The sequence below is a fragment of the Furipterus horrens genome, unplaced genomic scaffold (genome assembly GCF_987537825.1).
Source record: "Furipterus horrens unplaced genomic scaffold, mFurHor1.1.pri manual_scaffold_5, whole genome shotgun sequence".
NCBI classification, from domain to species: Eukaryota; Metazoa; Chordata; class Mammalia; order Chiroptera; family Furipteridae; genus Furipterus; species Furipterus horrens.
This window is the reverse complement of record NW_028327175.1, coordinates 195,391,607-195,410,755: the sequence shown is the minus strand read 5'-3', so window position 1 is coordinate 195,410,755 and position 19,149 is coordinate 195,391,607. Positions and strand designations below refer to the sequence as shown.

General features: G+C 53.5%; 1 protein-coding gene across 1 annotated transcript in view; it reads left to right on the top strand.

Annotated features, from left to right (window-relative positions):
* DOCK1 (dedicator of cytokinesis 1) overlaps positions 1 to 19,149 on the top strand; it is a 385,242-nt gene that overhangs the window by 353,015 nt on the left and 13,078 nt on the right. Inside the window, exons 39-47 of the mRNA XM_090278686.1 lie at positions 412 to 501; positions 1,237 to 1,341; positions 4,567 to 4,708; positions 4,822 to 4,900; positions 6,718 to 6,802; positions 8,819 to 8,905; positions 11,107 to 11,283; positions 14,003 to 14,086; positions 18,780 to 18,917. Coding sequence (XP_090134812.1) covers positions 412 to 501; positions 1,237 to 1,341; positions 4,567 to 4,708; positions 4,822 to 4,900; positions 6,718 to 6,802; positions 8,819 to 8,905; positions 11,107 to 11,283; positions 14,003 to 14,086; positions 18,780 to 18,917 — 987 coding nt within the window. The remainder of the gene's footprint in view (positions 1 to 411; positions 502 to 1,236; positions 1,342 to 4,566; positions 4,709 to 4,821; positions 4,901 to 6,717; positions 6,803 to 8,818; positions 8,906 to 11,106; positions 11,284 to 14,002; positions 14,087 to 18,779; positions 18,918 to 19,149) is intronic.

Genomic DNA, 19,149 nt, shown 5'->3' with positions numbered 1-19,149 from the left:
AATGTGGCGCCGAAGTGTATCCTGGTCTTTCTGACCATTGAAGCGTAGTGTTTATTAAATGGGACGATTTGGGAAAGTAGCAAAATCAGGCTGTTGCTACTCACCCTTTTCCTGGCTCCTCGGCTGACCACGCAGATGGGCTCTGATGGCCGTGAAAGGTGTCGGGACCATGGACAGAGGCCACATGCCTGACGAGCCAGGAGGTGACCAGGTTACTCAGCAGAGGACCAGTCACAAGCCAAGGACATGAGCCTCTAGTAACTGTCTCCTCCAACATAGTTCTCAGAGGCATTTTCGTTCCAGCAAGCCTGTTTCCAAACCGCTTGATTACGGAGGGTCATGTTCCTGTTTTACAATTTGACACAAGATTCGGGTCGGGGCTTCTCTCGCCCCTTTTGCTTCCCCCTGCAGATGTGGGAGGAGGCCATCGCGCTGGGCAAGGAGCTGGCCGAGCAGTACGAGACCGAGGTGTTCGACTACGAGCAGCTCAGCGAGGTGCTGGTAGGTCCTCCTCCTGTCGCCGTAGATGCGCGCAGGCGGTCCCCATGTGTTCTCTGGGATGCCCGTTTCCCTTTCGGCGTTGGGAGGGTCCTGCGGCCTCGGCCATCATCATGCACAGGACGGTCTTGATTCATCTGCTGGTTGGCGGCAGCCCTGAGCATTCGTTTTTATTCCCCGCTGAGCTTTGGGAGCCAAATGTGAGGACGTCCACGCCAGAGCTCTGCGTGAACAGCTGCTGAGCCCGTGTGCACGGCGGCCTGAGAGGCTCGGGGGGCGAGGGCATCGCAGCCCAGGCACGGGAGCCGTCGGCCGCCACCTCCCCGCCATCCCTCCACGGCGCTGACCGAATGGTGTCACCATGTGCACCATTATTTTAGAGCAGGATCCTGCCCTTGCAAATTCTTCTTTAATGTGTCCCAGTATCTGATTAATACCATTTTTGAAAATCTGAAGACCAGCCATTTAATCAACAGACAGGCCTTTTCTGGACCACCTACTTGGTCATTGAAACACCTGTTGCTGAATTTGGCATTTTGGGTCAGATTTCCCCAGTTGGAACAGTGGAAGGTGGGTGAAAATACTGGCAACCCCGGGAGGCGAGGTTAAATTCGGAGGCAGGCTTCCGTGCCCCCAGCCACCATCCTGGAATTGCCAGGCCCCCCGGAAAAATCCAGAAGAACAGGTTCCCCCAATACTCTATCAACCCTGAAACACATTTTCTTAACTTCCTTTCAGAAAAAACAAGCTCAGTTTTACGAAAACATCGTCAAAGTGATCAGACCCAAGCCTGACTATTTCGCCGTTGGCTACTACGGACAAGGATTTCCTACATTCCTTCGGGTAAATTTGGGTTCTGTTTAATCTGTGCCATGCTGGCCCCCTGGGTGGGGAGCCCCTTCCTGTTCTGGGGAAGGATCTGGGCTTAGCAGCCGTGGGTCAGAGTCTGACTCCTTATATTCTAATTAGCTCCGTTCTGAGCTCTGGCAGCTGGATGGTGCTGACCGTATTTGATTGGAGTGCACATGAACTTTCCATCTGATTTTTTCTGACCAGAACTCTCCTTCAGAGATTTATGTGTATTTTTGAACCTGTGGTAAAATATACACATGTAAACTATAGAATGTAGTGTTTTCACTGTTTTTAAGTATACAGATCAGCGGCAATAGTATAGTCACAGTGCTGTACACCCATTCCCACCATCCCGCTCCAGATCCCCAAACCAGAACTCTGTCCCCAGAATAACTGCCCCTTCTCTCCTCTCCTGACCCTGGTGCCCCCCCCCATCCTGCTGTCTGTCTCTCTGAATGTACCCACTCTAGGGACCTCCTGTGTATACATGGAATCATTCAGTATTCGTCCTTCTGTATCTGGCTTCTTTCTCTTGGCCTAATGCCCTCAGGGCTCATCCATGTGGTACCAGGTGACAGAACGTCATTCCTTTTTGTGGCTGCGTAATATTCCGCTACAGAGATAGACCACATCTGTTGATCCCCTGGTCCTCTGGTGGACATGTGGGTTGGCGGGACTATTTGGAATAACGCGGCTATGAACACCTGTATTTTTCATTATGTGAGAAGCCGGAGGTGGAGTTCCAGTGCTGGAAACTCTTGAGTGTGGGTGGCCCTGTGTGGGTCTAAGAAAGAGGGACCAGTTGACCCCAAGTCACGGCTGACCTGTGCCGTGCTGGGTTACAGTGTGTGGTCCTCTGTACAGTCCTGTGGTTTAAGAGCACTAACTACGGCTCTGTCCTGGTGTCTCAACATCCCAGGGGGGTGGGCACTGTCCCCAAGCCAGCTGGTGCCAGGGATGTGCTGGGAGGGCACACATCATGCATGCTCCAGGGACCACACTGGGTCACCGCCGCCCCCCCCCCCCAATCAAAGGACAAATGGCAAAGTACTAATTAAGAATTTAACGGACATGATGAATGTTGAACTGACTTTCTTGCCACACCTGATAATTTTGTGGGGCTGTCGCAGTACATTTATCCCACTTCACAGGTCAGCTGTCAGGGGTCAATCTGACAATGACATTAGCGATTATGACAGGTAGGCCACGTGTCTGCTCACTGCCTGCAGGCTGAGGCGGCCACCGCTGAAGACCCACTGGCTGTCCCTTCTGCTCCGTTTTTCTTTAACAGTTGATCTCATTCCTTTGCAATCCTATTAGTATTTATGTTCCTTACAAGGAATGAGTATCTTGACTATATGTGCATTTCTCCTTGTTTGCACGTTTAAAAGGACCCCTCCAGAATGCACAGTAATTGACATTCCTAGAAAATGTTAACAGTGTTTTCACCTATAACTCACTACTGGTTTTCTATTAAAGCCTTTATATACATTTTTATTAAGTCTTTCTTCTAGTGCAAAGCATAATAAATTTATGCTCATTTTCTAGCACCTGTTATACATTAAATCTTTCTGAATTTCTGAAATGTTTGGCTTTATTTGGCCGTCAGAGATGCCCATGCTGTGTATTTATAGTTCTGATTAAGATTACATATTACTTCAGTTTCTGCTTGACTCTTTTTTGGGGGGAGGGGGAGAGAACATTTCTCTTCTTTAATAGGTACTTTAAGACATACCTAAGCGCAAAGTGAGTAAAATATTTAATTTTTAAACTGTTCCTTCTTTAATGATTTACAGGAACTTGGACTAAGTTGAGAGAAGGGAAAGAGAGAAATTGAATATCAGACGATCTCTCTTTATCTTTTGGAAATGCATTAATGAGACACATTTTAATGTGACTTTGAGCTGAATCTCTGGGGGTCAGTGTAAACCACAGTGGGACGCTGGCCTCTGTCCGTTGCCTGTCTTGTCCTTCTCTCTGGCATCTGCCCAGGGCCCCTGAACGGAAACACAGATCTGCCCACATGACCAAGCCCTGTAAGGAAAGGCCCCAGCCCCCGGCCTCCCGATTCTTGGGTCCTGCGCTTCCGTCCTGCCTTTCCCTTCCTGCAGGTGTCCTCGGGGCTCCTGAGGAGGGCAGGGTGGGTGGGGGCAGCATGGGCCTCGGGAGCCAGCAGCGGCATCACGCTGTCTCCCCGCTGCCACTATGGTGTGACTCAGATGACACTCAGACCCCTCGTTGAATCCGTGAAGGGACAGAGCCCTGTTACACCTTGGAATCAGAACCTGCCTCATGACGGACAGACAGACAGCCTCAACAAGACAGCAGACCTACTGAACACCCACCCCCAAGGCCACCTAGCCCCCAGGGGGCCTCCACAGCTTGGAAATTAAGGAGGTGGCAACAGTGTCACCTGAGGTGGACAAACCCAGCCGTTAGAGGGAGAGTTCTGTGTGTTCTACCTTGTCTTGGGTTGAGGGACAGCCGTCCACAGCGCACCCCTGAATGTGCCGTGAGCAGGCCCCACCCACCCCCACCTGCAACCCTACCCCCAGGGAGGCCAAGTCCGAGCCTCCGCTTGGTCTGGCCCCCTGTCCCTGCGGTTCTGCCGAAGCCAAGGCATCTGCTGGGAAGGTCATGCTCAAGCTCTGAGCCCCACTGTCACGGGAGGCTTCCTGAACTCCCTTCGGCAGGATGAAAGCAATTGAGGTCCAACCAGGAAAAAATGGACTTATTTACACGTATACAGCGTGGGGTAGAAGTAGGCTGACAGTTGTTCATATGGTAAATTACACAATAGTTAATAAATAACAATGCAGAATAAACCCTGCGCTTCACATCCTCACGACAGTCAGCCTGCTCTTGCCCCACTCCACGTACGCGACCCCATTATCATTTGTCCTGGCAGCTGGAGTCCCCGTCCTGACCACTTCACGCCCACTAGAGGGTGGGCTGCGGGCCGTGGTTTTGCAAACTGGTTGTCACCGTTAAGCCTGGAGCACAGGGCCCGGCTCGGCGATGTTTGTCCCGTGCTAAGGACGCAGTACTAACTTCTGTGGCTCGTGTCCTGCGTCTTGATTAATGAGACCGGCACGCTGACACCTTGCACCTCAAGTCAATGGCCTTTTCTGTCCACTGCAGACCAGCAGGCCCTGCGCGCGTGGACTTGCCCTGGCCTTCCCTGCCGTGCTATTTAATGAATGTCATTGTTTGCAGGGGAAAGTTTTCATCTACCGCGGAAAAGAGTATGAACGCCGGGAAGACTTCGAGGCTCGGCTATTGACTCAGTTTCCGAATGCCGAGAAAATGAAGACGACATCTCCCCCCGGCGACGAGATTAAAAACTCCCCCGGCCAGTGTATCCTTGAAGGCAACGAGGACACAGTCGCATGGGGTGGGGGGCCGGGTGTCCTCGGGGCAGCGCTCGCTGGTCCATGCCACCGCCGGTGACCCTTGACCCATCACCTTCAGATATCCAGTGCTTCACGGTGAAGCCCAAGCTGGACTTGCCCCCGAAATTTCACAGGCCTGTCTCAGAGCAGATTGTAAGGTAAGCGACCCACGGTTCTTACCCAACACGAGGGTGGTGAGAGGCTGTGTGTAGGTCTCTTGTTATCGTTTGACCTTGGAAGTGATGGATGGTAGCCTTCGCTTGGCTTTCCAGAGGCTCTTTCTGTTTGCTCAGAAGAAAGAGGGAAGTAAATGATTTTCAGCATCCGGAAGGAAGTGAGGCGTAGGGAAGGAGATCCACTCAACGCTTGAACAACGCGTGGGTTGGGGGCACCGACAACCCTCACTGTTGGGAATCAGTGTATAACTCTTGACCCCTCCAAAACGTAGTTGTCCCTCGGCATTGGGGGGATTGGTTCCAGGACCCCCCTGCTCAAGTCCCCTAAATAAAATGGCATAGACCAGAGCGTACAGTCGTCCCTCCACATCCATGGACTCCCAGCCATTGGGCGGACAGTCCCGGGTAGTTACTGAGCAACGACCACGTATAAGTGGACCCGGGCAGTTCAGACCAGGGTTGGTCAAGGGCCCCCTGTGAAGGAAGTGGAGGGAGGAGTGAATACTCATGGCTGGGAGGGGGCAGGCTTGTTCCTTCCCAGAGGTCGGAGACCAGGGAAACCCAGGAGGGAGGAGGGGCTGTCTGTGCTCTAACGACCTCCCTCCCTGGGCAAGACTCCCTGGAGAGTTGCCAGCAGCCCCAGCCCACACCCAGCAGATCTGAGCCCCATGCCTAGGGTGGCCCCAGTGTTTGCCTTCTGTGAAGCAGGGGGAGGGGCATGGGGTAGGGGTACAAAAAACCCCTTCACATAACATGGGATTCTGAGGCAGATTTTAAAATGCACGAGTCAACTATCTGAATTTGCGTGGGATCTAATGCCTCTCCGCTGGATTGGACCTGACTTGGCGGTGCTGTAGAAGCACCTGGCTTTAGATGTTTCTCTGACGTTAGGAATTTTGTTTTCTATTTGATCCACGTTCTGGTGAAAGAAATTAACCTCTTTGATGGCCCATCGATGCTCAGGATCTGCTTATTCTGTAGCCTGACGTTGAGTGGGTTGCGTCCTTCACAGAATTCACCATCGTTTCTTTAATGTTTTATCAGCAATAATGGTAAATGAACTAGGCTCCTGAATTGCGTCCATCAGCCATGCATTTTAAGCTTTGCAACGTTTTTGTCTCAGAGAGACATGAAGGGAATCGGAAGCCATGGTGTGTGCTCAGGTGTTTCCCCCTGACAGGAGGAGCCCGCCGGCATCTCAGTACGGGGGGTGGGGGGGTCAGCGCCCCCAGCCTGCGTCAGGCACACACAGGACCTCACCCACCCCGGGCAGGGAGGGCTCACTGCTTCCATCCCTGCCCCACTGGGTGGCCTCAGGTCTGCCTTCTGTGGATCTGAAAGTGAAGTATGCCAGACCTCTTTAAGGATAATGGAGACGTAATATTTTTAAATAATAAATCATTTACCTAAATTATTTTAATACATTAATTACTGAATTATTAAATTAAACCAATAAATTATTAAATGTTTTAAATAACACACACACACACCTGGAGGACGCCGGCCTCTTCCTCTCTCCTTTGCGGCACCGTCTCTGTTTGGGCCCATTTTGCTGTCACTCAGCGTCTCACCTCCCCGCGGCGTCTCAGGGGCAGGGGGGAGGTGGAACTCAAGGTCGTGTTTCCACCTGCCCCCGTCCCTGTGCCGAAGCTCGGGAGAAAAAGCCACACTCGCGTCTCCAGTCAGGGCCAGGGATGATGTAAGGGACTGGTGACTATCAGGAGGCCAGACCTCGCCTCTGGAAGGGAGTCGGCTGCGTTTCGGGTTAAATGCCTAACGACGTCTCTGTCTCTGCCCAGTTTTTACAGGGTGAACGAGGTCCAGCGGTTTGAATATTCTCGGCCGATCCGCAAGGGAGAGAAAAACCCAGACAATGAATTTGCGGTAAAAAAAAAAAAAACAACCCAGCCACCCCCAAAGCTCACAGTACCCCCCAACAAAACTGCCCGTGGGGAAACGCAGTGTTCAGTGACTCTGCACACCAAGTGCAACGTCCTAACGTAGTGCCTCTTCTACTTTAGTGAGAAAAATGACTGTTCCGCAAATGACGTCGCTAAGGCCTAGGATATTGTAACAGGGGACAGGTGCGGCTTCCCTCCTGGTGTCCCTGAGTTGGTCTTCATCTGGGCCCCAGGTCCTGGCACAGGGGCCAGTGCCTCTGTGACAAAATGGCACATGGAGGCGCCGGGCACTTTACGTGGCTTTCTGCAGGGGACAGGCAGTCAGGGGACGAGCACCACACGGGCGCTGGGCACACCCACACCGCGCACAGAGGGCCGTGGCTCTCTGAGCAGCCCGTCTGTCGCGGTCGCTCCGGCACGAGTGCCGCTATTCCTGCCGTGTCCCCAACTGCGGGTTGACAGGCAGTTCTCGAGTGCGCTTCCTCTGCCTCCATCTGGAAGCTCGCTCTGTAAATTCCTACGCTGCAGAGAACAGAGAGCGGGAGGTCAAGCGAAGCAGCCGCAGGGGCCGTGCTGAGGATACCCCGGACTCACGGCGTTTGAGGCATGGGCCTCCAAGGCTGTGGGTTCCCTAAACGGCCCGGAAACCCCCTGATGGCCTTGTCAGGTCTCAGCACACAGGCAAGGCTTCTGGAAGCCACAGGATTTGGTCCTTTGGGTGCCTGACAGAGCCTCAGGCTCACAGAGAAGCAGGGGACGCTTGCAGCAATGGGAAGCCTGGCTGGGTGGCAGCAGGGAGCTTGCTCCTGGGCGGGGCAGCTCAGCCATGGCAACCTCCCCACCAGCAGAGCAGGTCTGGGATCCTGGGGGCAGCAAGGAGGAGGAGTGAGAGACAGGGCCCAGGTTAGCTGGAGCTGGCCCTAAGCCCGCGGTGCAGCCTAGAGGCCCTGCCAGGGCATGTGGTCTGGGGTTCTGAGTGCCCACCGAGCTACCTCCTGGGCACAAGGAGCACTGGCCCCGGGGACAGGAGGCCTGAGTCTGTGTCCTGTGTTCCACATGCTTCAGCCTCCTTCCCCGCTCCCCCTCTGCAATCTGAGAGGTTTGGGAGTCAGCGCAGCTTTCTGGACTTGCGGGCATCCCATTGTGCCCCGAATCTGTATCAGGACCACTGCTGACAGGCTCAGCAGCTCAGTGGGCCCCTGTCACAGGGAGCTGAACAGCGTGGGAGGTGGACAAGACAAAGGGTCTCTCCTGCCACGGAGCCCTGTGCAGCCTTACAGAGATGTGTCAGGTCATATCTACTGGCTCGAAACAATTTCCTGCAATATATAATGCACCGTGTTACAAGAAATACCGATTACAAAGTGATATTTTTATTAAAAATATACACACTTTCTAATGCTTAGTAAGACTTTGAATTATAGATAGTAAGATGTTTGTGGCCATGTCTGAATAGTGGGGGATTTTTCTCACTTTTATGTCCATACCTTATTTTATAATGTAAACATATAGCGTTTACAGCTAAAGTTTAATTCTCTTAGTATGTAAAGCGTTGCTTTAGGTGAGCCCAGTCTTCCTCCATGGATTTGTGCCTTTGAGTTTCTCTTGCCCACTAGTAAGGCTAACACCAGACTCACCGCAGCCACCTTTCCAAAATCTATTTGCTCAGAGGGAGCCCCCTCGTTTGGATGTGTCTCATTCTCCCCAACTCTCCGGTTATCTTTTCTGTGCCAAATAGCAGGGAGGTGGGCACCATTGGCCAGGGAAGCCAGGGAAGCCAGGGACACTTGCGTGCCCGGTGTGACGATCCAGCAGAGCGCAGCTGGCGAGGTGTCAGTTCAGCGGAGACCTGTCATTCCCGGCACACAGAACAGCGCGTGTCATTTGTCCCAGAGGAGCGCTGCTCTGGAGGGCAGGCCTCGCAGAGGGTCGTAACTCTGGGAGGGCAGAGCCGCCTGCCCGCTGACACCTTCTGACATGCGCGTCATTCCCTTTGCAGAACATGTGGATCGAGAGAACCATATACACAACCGCGTACAAGCTGCCTGGAATCCTAAGGTGGTTCGAGGTCAAATCTGTTTTCATGGTAAGGAGCTGTCCGTGACCCTCTCTCCTCTCCTGCCTCCCGCACACCCTCCGCTCCACGAGTGCCGTGTGGTCACTATGGCCAAGTGCACACGGCAGAGCCCAGCTCCGAGAGGCTGGGCCCCGGATCTCCACGTGCCACTCGGAGCCTCGGGTCTCCTTGCCCTGGAACAGCACCGTGCGGCGCTCTGTGCGCACTGCCGGGCCAGCAGGGAGAGACCAGATGGAGTGTCACTCCTTCTCGCAAAATGTTGGAAGCCTGCCCGCCCTCGGCCAGCTGTTCGGACAGTTCCTTCAGGTTAACCAGATGAAAGGTTTCAGAAGAGGTCCGATTTGCATACAGTTTTTCAGACCTTCCTTCCCCCTGGTTTCATTGCCATTTACATGACAGACAACATGATTAATAGGGTTCATTTCAAGTAAAAATAGCTTAAGATACCCCGCCCCGGCGCTTCTTAAAGAAATCATGGCTCGCATCTCGTTAGCCAGGCCCTGCTCGGTCTCCCGTGAACTGTGGGACAGTCTCATGCCCGTGAGCCGGGTCGGGCAGCAGGTGCTCATGGGTCCCACGGCAGCATCAGGTGCGCTCATTGCCAGGATGACCATCTGAGGGAAGATGGCCATCTTATTAGTGTGTCTCCATGCCTGCTGTCATCAAGCAGTGTCTTGTCCCGAGGGTGTGGCCTACCGTCTAGCTTACAGTGCAGCCCCTTAGAAACGCCTGATTTGGTTCTAGAACACATGGGAACCTGTCTTCCCAACCTGGTCTTCTCTCGGCTCCCTCATCCTTACAGCCTGAGCCCTGGGCTGTCCCAGAGTGTGTGCTGCTCACCACCACCACCAGCCCCTGCCCCCATCCCAGGTGACCTGAAGCCCCAGGGCTCTGCCTGCCCCCGCTTTCTGATCTGGGTGCTCCCGCTCTGCACCTGTAGCTCCCACGCAGGTCTTGATGAAGGGACACTCAGGAGGTGAGTGGCAGAAGCAGGCCTCGCTGGCCCCATGGGAGCCGGAGGTGCTCATGCGTGAGACACAGCAAAAGAGGAGGCCCTTCACAGCCACGGGCGCTAAGCCTCTTAATGAGCCTCTTCCCATAAGCCCCTTGTAATCGGGGATTCGGGGAGCTGGCCAGGATGCCAAGGAAGGAGCTTAGCGGCGGGCAGTGGGGAAGGGAGCTGACCTTCTTCGAGGATGTGGTTCTGCCATTAACAGACTGCAAGGGCCACGTGTGTAATCCCCATGTGGCATGACACAAAGCCTCAGTGGTACCCTGTCCCCTCCCCTCCTGTGTGGTGCCTGGAACAGCCTGCCATGGGACACCGGTGGGCGCAATAGCCACCGCTATTGGTTTGACAGCAGGAAACTCTTTTTTCCAGCGGCAAGTGGGGTGGAGGCGCGGGAGAGCAGGGGAGGGAAGCTGTGGGGCACACAGGGCGGCTCGCTGAGCATCCGCAGGCTGCAGGCGGGGCCTGTGAGCTCCAGCCAGAGCAGTGGCAGTCTGCCTCCCTGTCCCGCAGAAGGGAGCTTGTCCCTCATAGGAGGGCCTGTGGCCTTATGTGGATACCATGGCAGGGCCCCTCTCCCTTCCTGACCAAATAGGTATGGGGGGGGCCGGCAAAGTGCCCAGGCCTGCCTGCAGGACAGATTGTTTAAAAATGCCCTAAAATCTTTACCCTCTTTAAAACAAGCAGCAGGCAAGGCCATGGCTCAAAAGCCTCATTTGTGAAGCAGATAGAATGTGTTCAAGCACCACTCAGGCTGTGTTTTCTTGTGGTGACCACCTGTGTACACATGTGCACATATGCAGGCACATGCACACCAATGAACATTGTGCGTGTGCATGCATACACACACATGCATGCACATCCACGTGCATACATTCCCGCATGTGTGCGCTGGCACACGCACACATCCATGTGCATGCAGCGTGCATGCACACATTTTCGTGCACATGAGTGCCTGCACATGCATGCACACACACGCTCGCACGATGATACTGAAATGCCGCCTGCCCTCGTTTGGGCTGTCAGGGACAGTGCCCCAATATCCACAGGGAAGGAAGGTACGTGGGGAGTAGGAAGCCTGTCCTCCCTCGGAAGTGTTCCCCCTCTGGAGAGGCCCCGTGAGCTGGAGCTTCAGCCGGGGACCCCACAATGGGCGCGGAAGCAGCTGGCCTGACGTCACGCGCCTCCCCCTTCCCGGCAGGTGGAGATCAGCCCCCTGGAGAACGCCATCGAGACCATGCAGCTGACCAACGACAAGCTGGATAGCATGGTGCAGCAGCACCTGGACGATCCCGGCCTGCCCATCAACCCCCTCTCCATGCTGCTCAACGGCATCGTGGACCCCGCCGTCATGGGCGGCTTTGCAAACTACGAAAAGGTAGGTGACTCCCCAGCTCTTCTTTACGGCCCAGTCCTGAGCCAGACTATCTCCAACCCCATCTCCACGCCCAGAAACTGCCCCGGTCTCATCGAGCAACCTCAGCTGCGCTGAGCCAGGGCAGCCCCTACATGCTGCAGACAGTCAAGGGCCTGCCACCGGCATGCCTGGCCTGGGCATTGCTACCAGGTTCGCTCTGAAGAGGGACCCTCAGTGGCTTTAAAGACCTGGGGTCATTGAGGAGACTTCCGGCCAAGATGGAGGCTTAGACGGACACGCTAGGTCTCCCTCTACAACTATAGAGGAATACAACTACTTCAAAACAAAGGATAACTAGAAATTCCAGAAAATAAAACTACACGGAAGTCCAACATATGAAGTTATAAACCAGCGGTGCCATTTGGGCAGGTAAGAGTTAAAGAGGACAGTGCTGTCTGCGGTCGCACCCGGAGCCGCGGCGAGGAATCCCGGCTGCGCAAGCCCCTGGCGGTGCGCGACCCCGGCGAGGAATCCCGGCGGCCAAGCCCCTGGCAGTGCGCGACTCCGGCGCTGGGGAGAGCGGCCGCCGCATCGCCTTGAACAGTGAGGCCCAGGGGGGCGGGAGGACGGATCCCGGTCTCCTGGCTGAATAACTGTGTGAATCCATCTTGGACCCCCGCCCCCAAAGAAAGCACCACAGGGCTGCGAAATAGGTCGCGGACAGGCAGGCGCCGGTCGCTAATTTGTGACGCGTACACAGGCACTGCCCCCGACAGCCAGCCCAAGAAAACAAAACGCATCTGTCAAAATGAGGCAGACAACTATAGAAATCCCGGTGACACAGCTCACCAGGCAGCAGATAGAGAACCTGACAGATGAACAGATAAGAAACCTGTCAGAGGCTCAGTTCTGGGCCATTGTTATCAGGTGGCTTACAGAATTCACAAAAGAGCAGGAAAAAGATATGAAAGAAGCGAAAAACTTTCATAACGAAAGGAACAAAACCGTATACGAGACAGAAGGAAAGGAAATAAAATCCAGAGTTCATTTAAACAAACTGGAATATGGAGAAGGAACAAGCAGTCAACCAATGCAGCGAGAGGAAATGGGAAGCAACAATGAAAGGATCAGAAACCTCTGGGACAGCTATAAAAGGCCCAACATAAGAATCATTGGTTTGCCAGAGAATGAGGAAGATGAACTAGAACTTGAAAAACTGAGTGAAAATATAATAAAGGAGAACTTCCCAGACTTGGGGAAGGGAATAGACCTGCAGGTCCAGGAAGCAAGGAGAGTTCCCAAGAGACTGGACCCAGGGAGAACCACTCCAAGACACATTATAATCAAAATGTCAAAAATTAAAGATAAAGAGAGAATCTTAAAAGCAGCAAGAGAGAAGAAAAGAATTATGTACAAAGGGGTCCCAATTAGACTATCAGCTGACTTCTCAAGGGAAACCCTACAGGCAAGAAGAGACTGGCAAGAAATATTCAAAGTAATGAAAATCCAAAACCTACAACCACGAATACTCTATCCAGCGAAATTGTCTTTCAGAATAGAAGGACAGAGAAAGTGTTTCCAGGACAAAATAAAACTGAAAGAGTTCATTAGATCCAAACCACTGTTATATGAGATGTTAAAGGGACTGGTTTAAAAAAAAACAGAAGCTAGGGAGATGAAACAAAGGCAAACTAAATAGGCAACGAGAGTGGAAGAGGAACTGTGGGTACGGGAAGCATATTGGGGGGAGGTCAACAGGGAGGGGGAATGGGGAAAGGGAGGGAGATGATATAGGAATTGGGGATCAAGGTAGGAGGGAATGGAATAGACGGAGAGAGGTTGGGAGGAACTGTATGCACAACTAATGGACATAATCTAAAAGGGGGGGACAACTGGAGGGAGGGGGGCCACCGGGTGGAGGGGAGCAGAGGGAAGGGAAATTGGCACAAATGTAATAATTTAATCAATAAAACACATTAAATCTGAAAAAAAAAAAAAAAAGACCTGGGGTCATTGAGACCACAGATACAGGTTTATTGGGGTTGGTGGGGTGGAAGGGCCAGCAGGTCGCCCTGGGAAGGAGCTGGATGGGAAAGGGCAGAGTTGAAGGACAGGGTGTGTCCTGGACCAGGTGACTGCACTGCAGTGCGCTGCCGGCTCTTTAAATCCAGTTTGGAATGTGGCCACACACACTTGTTACTGCCCTGTGTGGCTGTGCTGATGATACAGGAGCAGAGCTAAGGGCCTCGTCTGGACAGGTCTGCTGAGCCCTGGTCTTGACAAGTACAAACAGAGGGCAGAGGGTCACTGCCCGAGGGCGGGCAGCAAGGATGGTTAATTCTGCTGGGCAAAGAGGTGACACTCTATTGGAGCAGCCTTTAGGTGTAGGGTAGACCTGGGCAGGGCACAAGGTGGGGGTGACAGGCGTGTGAGCCTCTGGGGAACTGCCACCCAGCAGACTGAGCCATCCAGGTCAGCTGCAGCTTTGCCAGGCTCCCAGGCCTGGGGGGGGCCACTCCAAACGCCCCTCCTGGCTGCCTGATCCCTCCACTGATTGACCTTACCGGGTCTGTTGCGCTGGGTGCCTGGAGGGTCCAGCCAGGGGAGTGAGCTCCCTGGCGGCAGGGCTGTGGGTCTGTTTTAGCCACGGCTCTATCCCTGGGGCCCGGTGCACAGTAGGTGTGCAGAAACACGTGCTGGGTGAGCAGGTATATGGAACAGCTCTTTCTGTCTCCCCCAGGCCTTCTTCACGGAGCGGTACCTGCAGGAGCACCCAGAGGCCCTCGAAAAGATCGAGAAGCTCAAGGACCTGATCGCATGGCAGGTAGGTGTCCGCGTGCAGCCTCACAGGCTGGAGGGGGAAAGCCGAGTTCAGGCCCGGTCCACGCGGGCGGCCTCAGCACGCACCCCAGCCAGCCGGCACCAAGGCCTGTGACATCAGCCAGAATGCACAGAGCCGTGCCTGCCCCAGATAAATCCCCACCCCTGCCCTGGTTAATGCAACTCCAGGATGTGGCCAGGAATCTCCACACCCAGAAAGTTCTCTCTTGCAAACGGGTCTGATCTGTTTCCTCCTTTTGGTGAGTTTGCCAGTTGCCGGAAGCTGTCTGGGATTGACAGAGCGGCAGAGGCAGGGCCAAAGCCATGTGGCTTAGAGCCCAGTGCCAGCCTGGCCCAGGAAAGGCGTGGGGGGTAGGGTGTACAGCAATGCAGTATGTGTGCATGCGTGTGTGCATGTATGTGACTGTGTGAGTGCATTGCGCACGTGCATTTATGTGTGTGCATGTACATGTATGGTGTGGCTGAAGGTGATGTGCATACATGTGTGTGTATGCATATGTGTGTGCACACGCACATGTGTGTGTGTGGTATAGGTGGGAACCTGCAGGGTGCCCACTCCTTGTTCTCCCTGCCTGTGAGGGGTTCCTGAACCCACAGACCCCTTAACCGCGGATTAAGAGACTGACCCGGAGACAGATGACCGGGGAGAGAAGGGAGAGCACCCCTCAGAGGAGGACACTCCGAGCCTTTTCCCAACAGAGCTTTGACTGAGCCGGCTGCGTGCAGAGGGCGCGGTGTGAGAAAGCAGCCCGACACCCAAACGTAAAGCGGGTCGGTAAACGGAGATATGAATTAGCACATGGTGACATTCGGGTAGGCTTTCTGGCATCGGAGTACAGTGTAAAAGTTCAGACTGTTCCTGTCACTTAAACGTCCTGTTGATATAGATTTGAAGTTACGCAAAGCGGAGCAGGCTTCAAAGGGTACATTGCATTCCGGTCTTTTCCCTCAGTGTGGGACTGGTATTGTGGCGTTAGCAGCGTGCCTGCCAGCTGCTTCCCGCTTTTGGTCAAGTCTTCAGTCCCGTTTTCGGGCCTGGCTTGCGCAGCGGTTACGATTTCCTGTACCGCACAACGCGGTGTCCACACCTGCCTGTGCCCGGGGTTGGTGGAGGGTCCTCATACCTGTTTTCCCAGCTGCAACGCTATATTATTTTGCTTTTCTGCTCGTATTCCTGAGATCTCTGAGTCATTCCTCAGACGGACACGGTCTTAACAGGGTGGGGGACTCCAGAGGGTGGTTCGTGCTAATTCTGTTTTTCATTGTTTGAGGAACCACCAGGCTGTTTTCCATAACAGCTGCACTATTTTATGAGCCCACAGCAATAGTGCACAAGAGTTCCCATTTCTCCACAGCCTCACCGACACGCTATTTGCCGTGTGTGTATGTGTGTGTGTGTTTGGTAATAGCCATCCTAACGAGTGTGACTTGGCCACAAATCCAGGTGCATTTGACATCTGTTTGGCTTGGAATTATTCTGTGATAAGAAATTCTGGGGGCTCACCCCAAGGGAGCACGTTGGCCAAACCACCTGGAATGCAAGCCCCATTGTAGGCAGGTCTCCCTGTTACTGAAAAAGGAGAGGGTGTTTAAATGTCAGGATGATTCCCATTTAGATGTTGTAGAAACCAGAGAGTCCAAAATTCAAAACTCCTGAAGGCTATGAAACTGTTGCCACACAAAAACTAGTTTGGTCTGCAAAAGTTGTATTGATTTTCTTTTTTTTTTTTCTGGAAGCTTTTACAGCAAATTGGATTTTAAGAGTTTCAAGTCCTACAGAGGAAAATAATTTGCTCCCCAGAGAGAACTTGATGTCAGCATTGTGTCATTGCCCCTAATAACTGTATTAAAGGATGAATGTTAAAGCAGCTCACAGGAATGTTGAAAGAAGGACTCTGTTTTCTAGCAACTTCATTAAATCAAAACTGCTGGAAAATACATACTTACATTACCTGTGATTTTGCTGTCATTGGCGAAGGTTTTGAAAGCCCATATTTTCATGTCAGTCATTGAGTCATAGCCATTAAAAATAAGTGTGAGGCTATGAGAATACTTGTTTTTGTTTGTGAGGTTGTTTGGTTTTTTTCTGAAACTCCATCTGAGAGGAGGGAGGGCCCCCCTGGGGACTTCCCAGGACTCGAGGGCGGAGCCTGCATTACTGATGTGCAGAAAGCGCACCCTGACTCCTCCGGTCACCTGGGAAGGCTGGGCATTAAGTGCCAGGCAGCTCCTCACTCTGTCGGCCCGGCCGAAACAGGTGATGCCAACCTGCTCCTCCCACCTGGGGGCTGGGCTCAGGTGCGGCTGCCCAGGCCTCTGCTGGGTTTGCAGCTGTCGCCATGGTCACAGGTGAGCCCCAGCCCCTTCCTCCAAAGCACAGCGCAGTCATTCCCCGAAGCCGCTGCCTCATGGAGCATCCCTGCCGAGTGTCCAGAAATGAATCCACACAGACTCGCGCTAACCCACTGGGATGCACAGAGCTCTCTTTTGAAATGGAAGGCCAGACGCCCAGTGGACAACAGGCGGGGCCGCCGCGACCAGGGTCGGTGCTCCCGGAGCTCTGAGCGGCACTTCCCGGGGCCCCGTGCTGCTGGCCAGCCAGGGGTCTGGAGGGAACTCCCAGGGGCCAACTTCCAGGACACAAGGGCCACTGTTCAGAGCAGGCTCGTGCTCAGTTTGAGCAACCTGAGTTGTGACTGCCCCTTTCTGGACTCTGGGAAACTAGAAACGCAGATTCCTGGGCTCCATCCTAGAGCAAATCAGGGCTCGAGTGGGGTTCAGCAGCCTGCCCCGGAGATTCTGATGCTCAGCCAGGCTGGAACCCACTGAACTGAAGGGTCTCTTTGGAGGGCTGTCGGTGGCCTTGCTCCACAGCCCCTGTGTGTGTTGAGCAGGTGATAAATTGGAGCGCATTTTCATTCCCAGCCGCAGTGCAGCACCACATAGACACGGGTCAGGGGCCAGATGCCAGCCTTGAAGAACGTTCTATGTGACCAGTGTCAGGGGCCTCTCTAGGGGATAAGTCAAGCCCCGTAAATTTCACCTGCCAAGTTACCGTTCACTCAGTACCAGTGACCTACACCCTATGGACTTAACTGTAGTCCAGCAAGTAGCTTCCTTGATGTCAAGAACCTGCCCAATTCAGTTTATCAAACCAACAAAACACCAACGTGCTCAGATCGCATTTTGCACACTCAAGAAAGGTCCGTTCCCCACCAGAATGCTCTCAGTCTGTGGGCGGCTGTGCTTTAACCTCCAGACAGCACCCCATTCTTGCCTGCACCCCGAGACGGGCACGCCACATTCACCAGCCCACCAGAAGTTGGCCGCTGCCTGCCTTTGCCGCCCCCCCAGGCGGAACTCAGGGAGCGGAAGGATCGCTGTGAGCATTTTCTGCTGCGGACGCTGAACCAACCACCACTCGCCCCAGGGATGCCACCAGTGGCGGCAGAAATTCGCAGCCGATGGGAAAACATCCCAGCTGTTTCAAAACCTCACCTGCACACTGTCCTTTGGGCGACAGCTGGCAGGAAGGGGCTACCTGGCATGTACCTTGGGTACCGTCCCCACTGTCAGCAGAACAATCTGTGTCTCGGAGGAGCCGAAAGCAGGCCAGTGGCTGTGAACACTGCTGTACACCCCCCATCCCCCGACACACCCCCCCCCCCCAGAGCTCCCTGGGAGGCCACCGCTGTGCGCTATAAATGGCAGCCATACAGGTGACGCCTTGATTCACCTTGATAAGATTTCTTGAATTTGTTCACATGAAATTCAATTGTGTACTTATTATCCCTCTCACTAATAAATCTGCTTATTGAGATTGGTGTTCTGTTCTATTAGGAAAATCTATTTTTAATCAGTATGTTGATTTAATTATCAGTTATTAAGAGGAAGCCTCTTGGCTTGATTGCCTTGAAAAGCTTCAAACTCCCTGTCCGTCAGGGAGGGATAGGAAGGGGTGGGAAGCAGAAGCCAGGGAGAGAAAGACTTTCTGACACCCACCGCCAACCGTGGTGACTCTGAAGGGTCCCGGGTGCTGGGGAATGAAATGTCTCTTTGTGACGCCTTTAAAGGTCAGCTACATCCCCGCGCTCAGAAGAGAAGTGTTGGCGTGGATGTTTCGTGACAGCAGGGTTGGCAGAGGAGAGATTATTTTTAGTCTCAACGAAGAATAAATTTGGTCTTCCTTTCCAAAGAAGATCCTTCAGGACCATAAGTCACGTATAATTAGATTTTTGTGTTTTGGAGTAGGGTTCTCAACTGCCTATAAAGGCAATATTCTTAGATTTAAAAAATAATAATCTTTGCACTGTGACACGACCCAGTGCTAATAGATCAAGTTATAGCTAAACAAATTCAAAGTTCAGCTCTTCCCGAACTCGGGTGAAAAGCACAGAGAGTCTAACCTGGACCAACACAGAGCAGCGAGTCGGGGATGTCACCGAGTGGCCACCGTGTGCTGAGCACCACCCAGATGTGTCCAATTTAAAACACGGAGTTTAATGTAAACATTTCGGTGATTGGGGGCAACGGGGCTGGCGATGGCTTTCATCAGCCAGGCTGACATGGGGCCTAAAGCAGCCGCATGGTGACAGTGCTGCCCTCGGCCCGGTGTGCCCGCCTCTCCTGACACCAGGAACCAGCAAACACGGAGGGCCGACCTCTTTGTCTTCCAGATTCCGTTTTTGGCCGAAGGGATCAGGATTCACGGCGAGAAAGTCACGGAAGCGCTGAGGCCGTTTCACGAGAGGATGGACGCCTGTTTCAAGCAGCTGAAGGAGAAGGTGGAGAAGCAGTATGGCGTCCGCACCATGGTGAGGGGTTCCCCTGCAGAAGTGGGGGGCAGGGGCGTCACCGTGTCCAACAGTGACAGGCTCCAGGGCAGAGTAACTGAGACAGGTGCAGGACGGCTGCTTAGGAAGTGGGGGTGTCAGGGACCTCCATCCCCACAAACCAGCAATGCCCTGTCAGTGACTGCCAATGTCAGGATGAGTGCACGTTCACGAATCGGCTTAATCACTGACTACCCTTAGTGCAGCGGCGCAA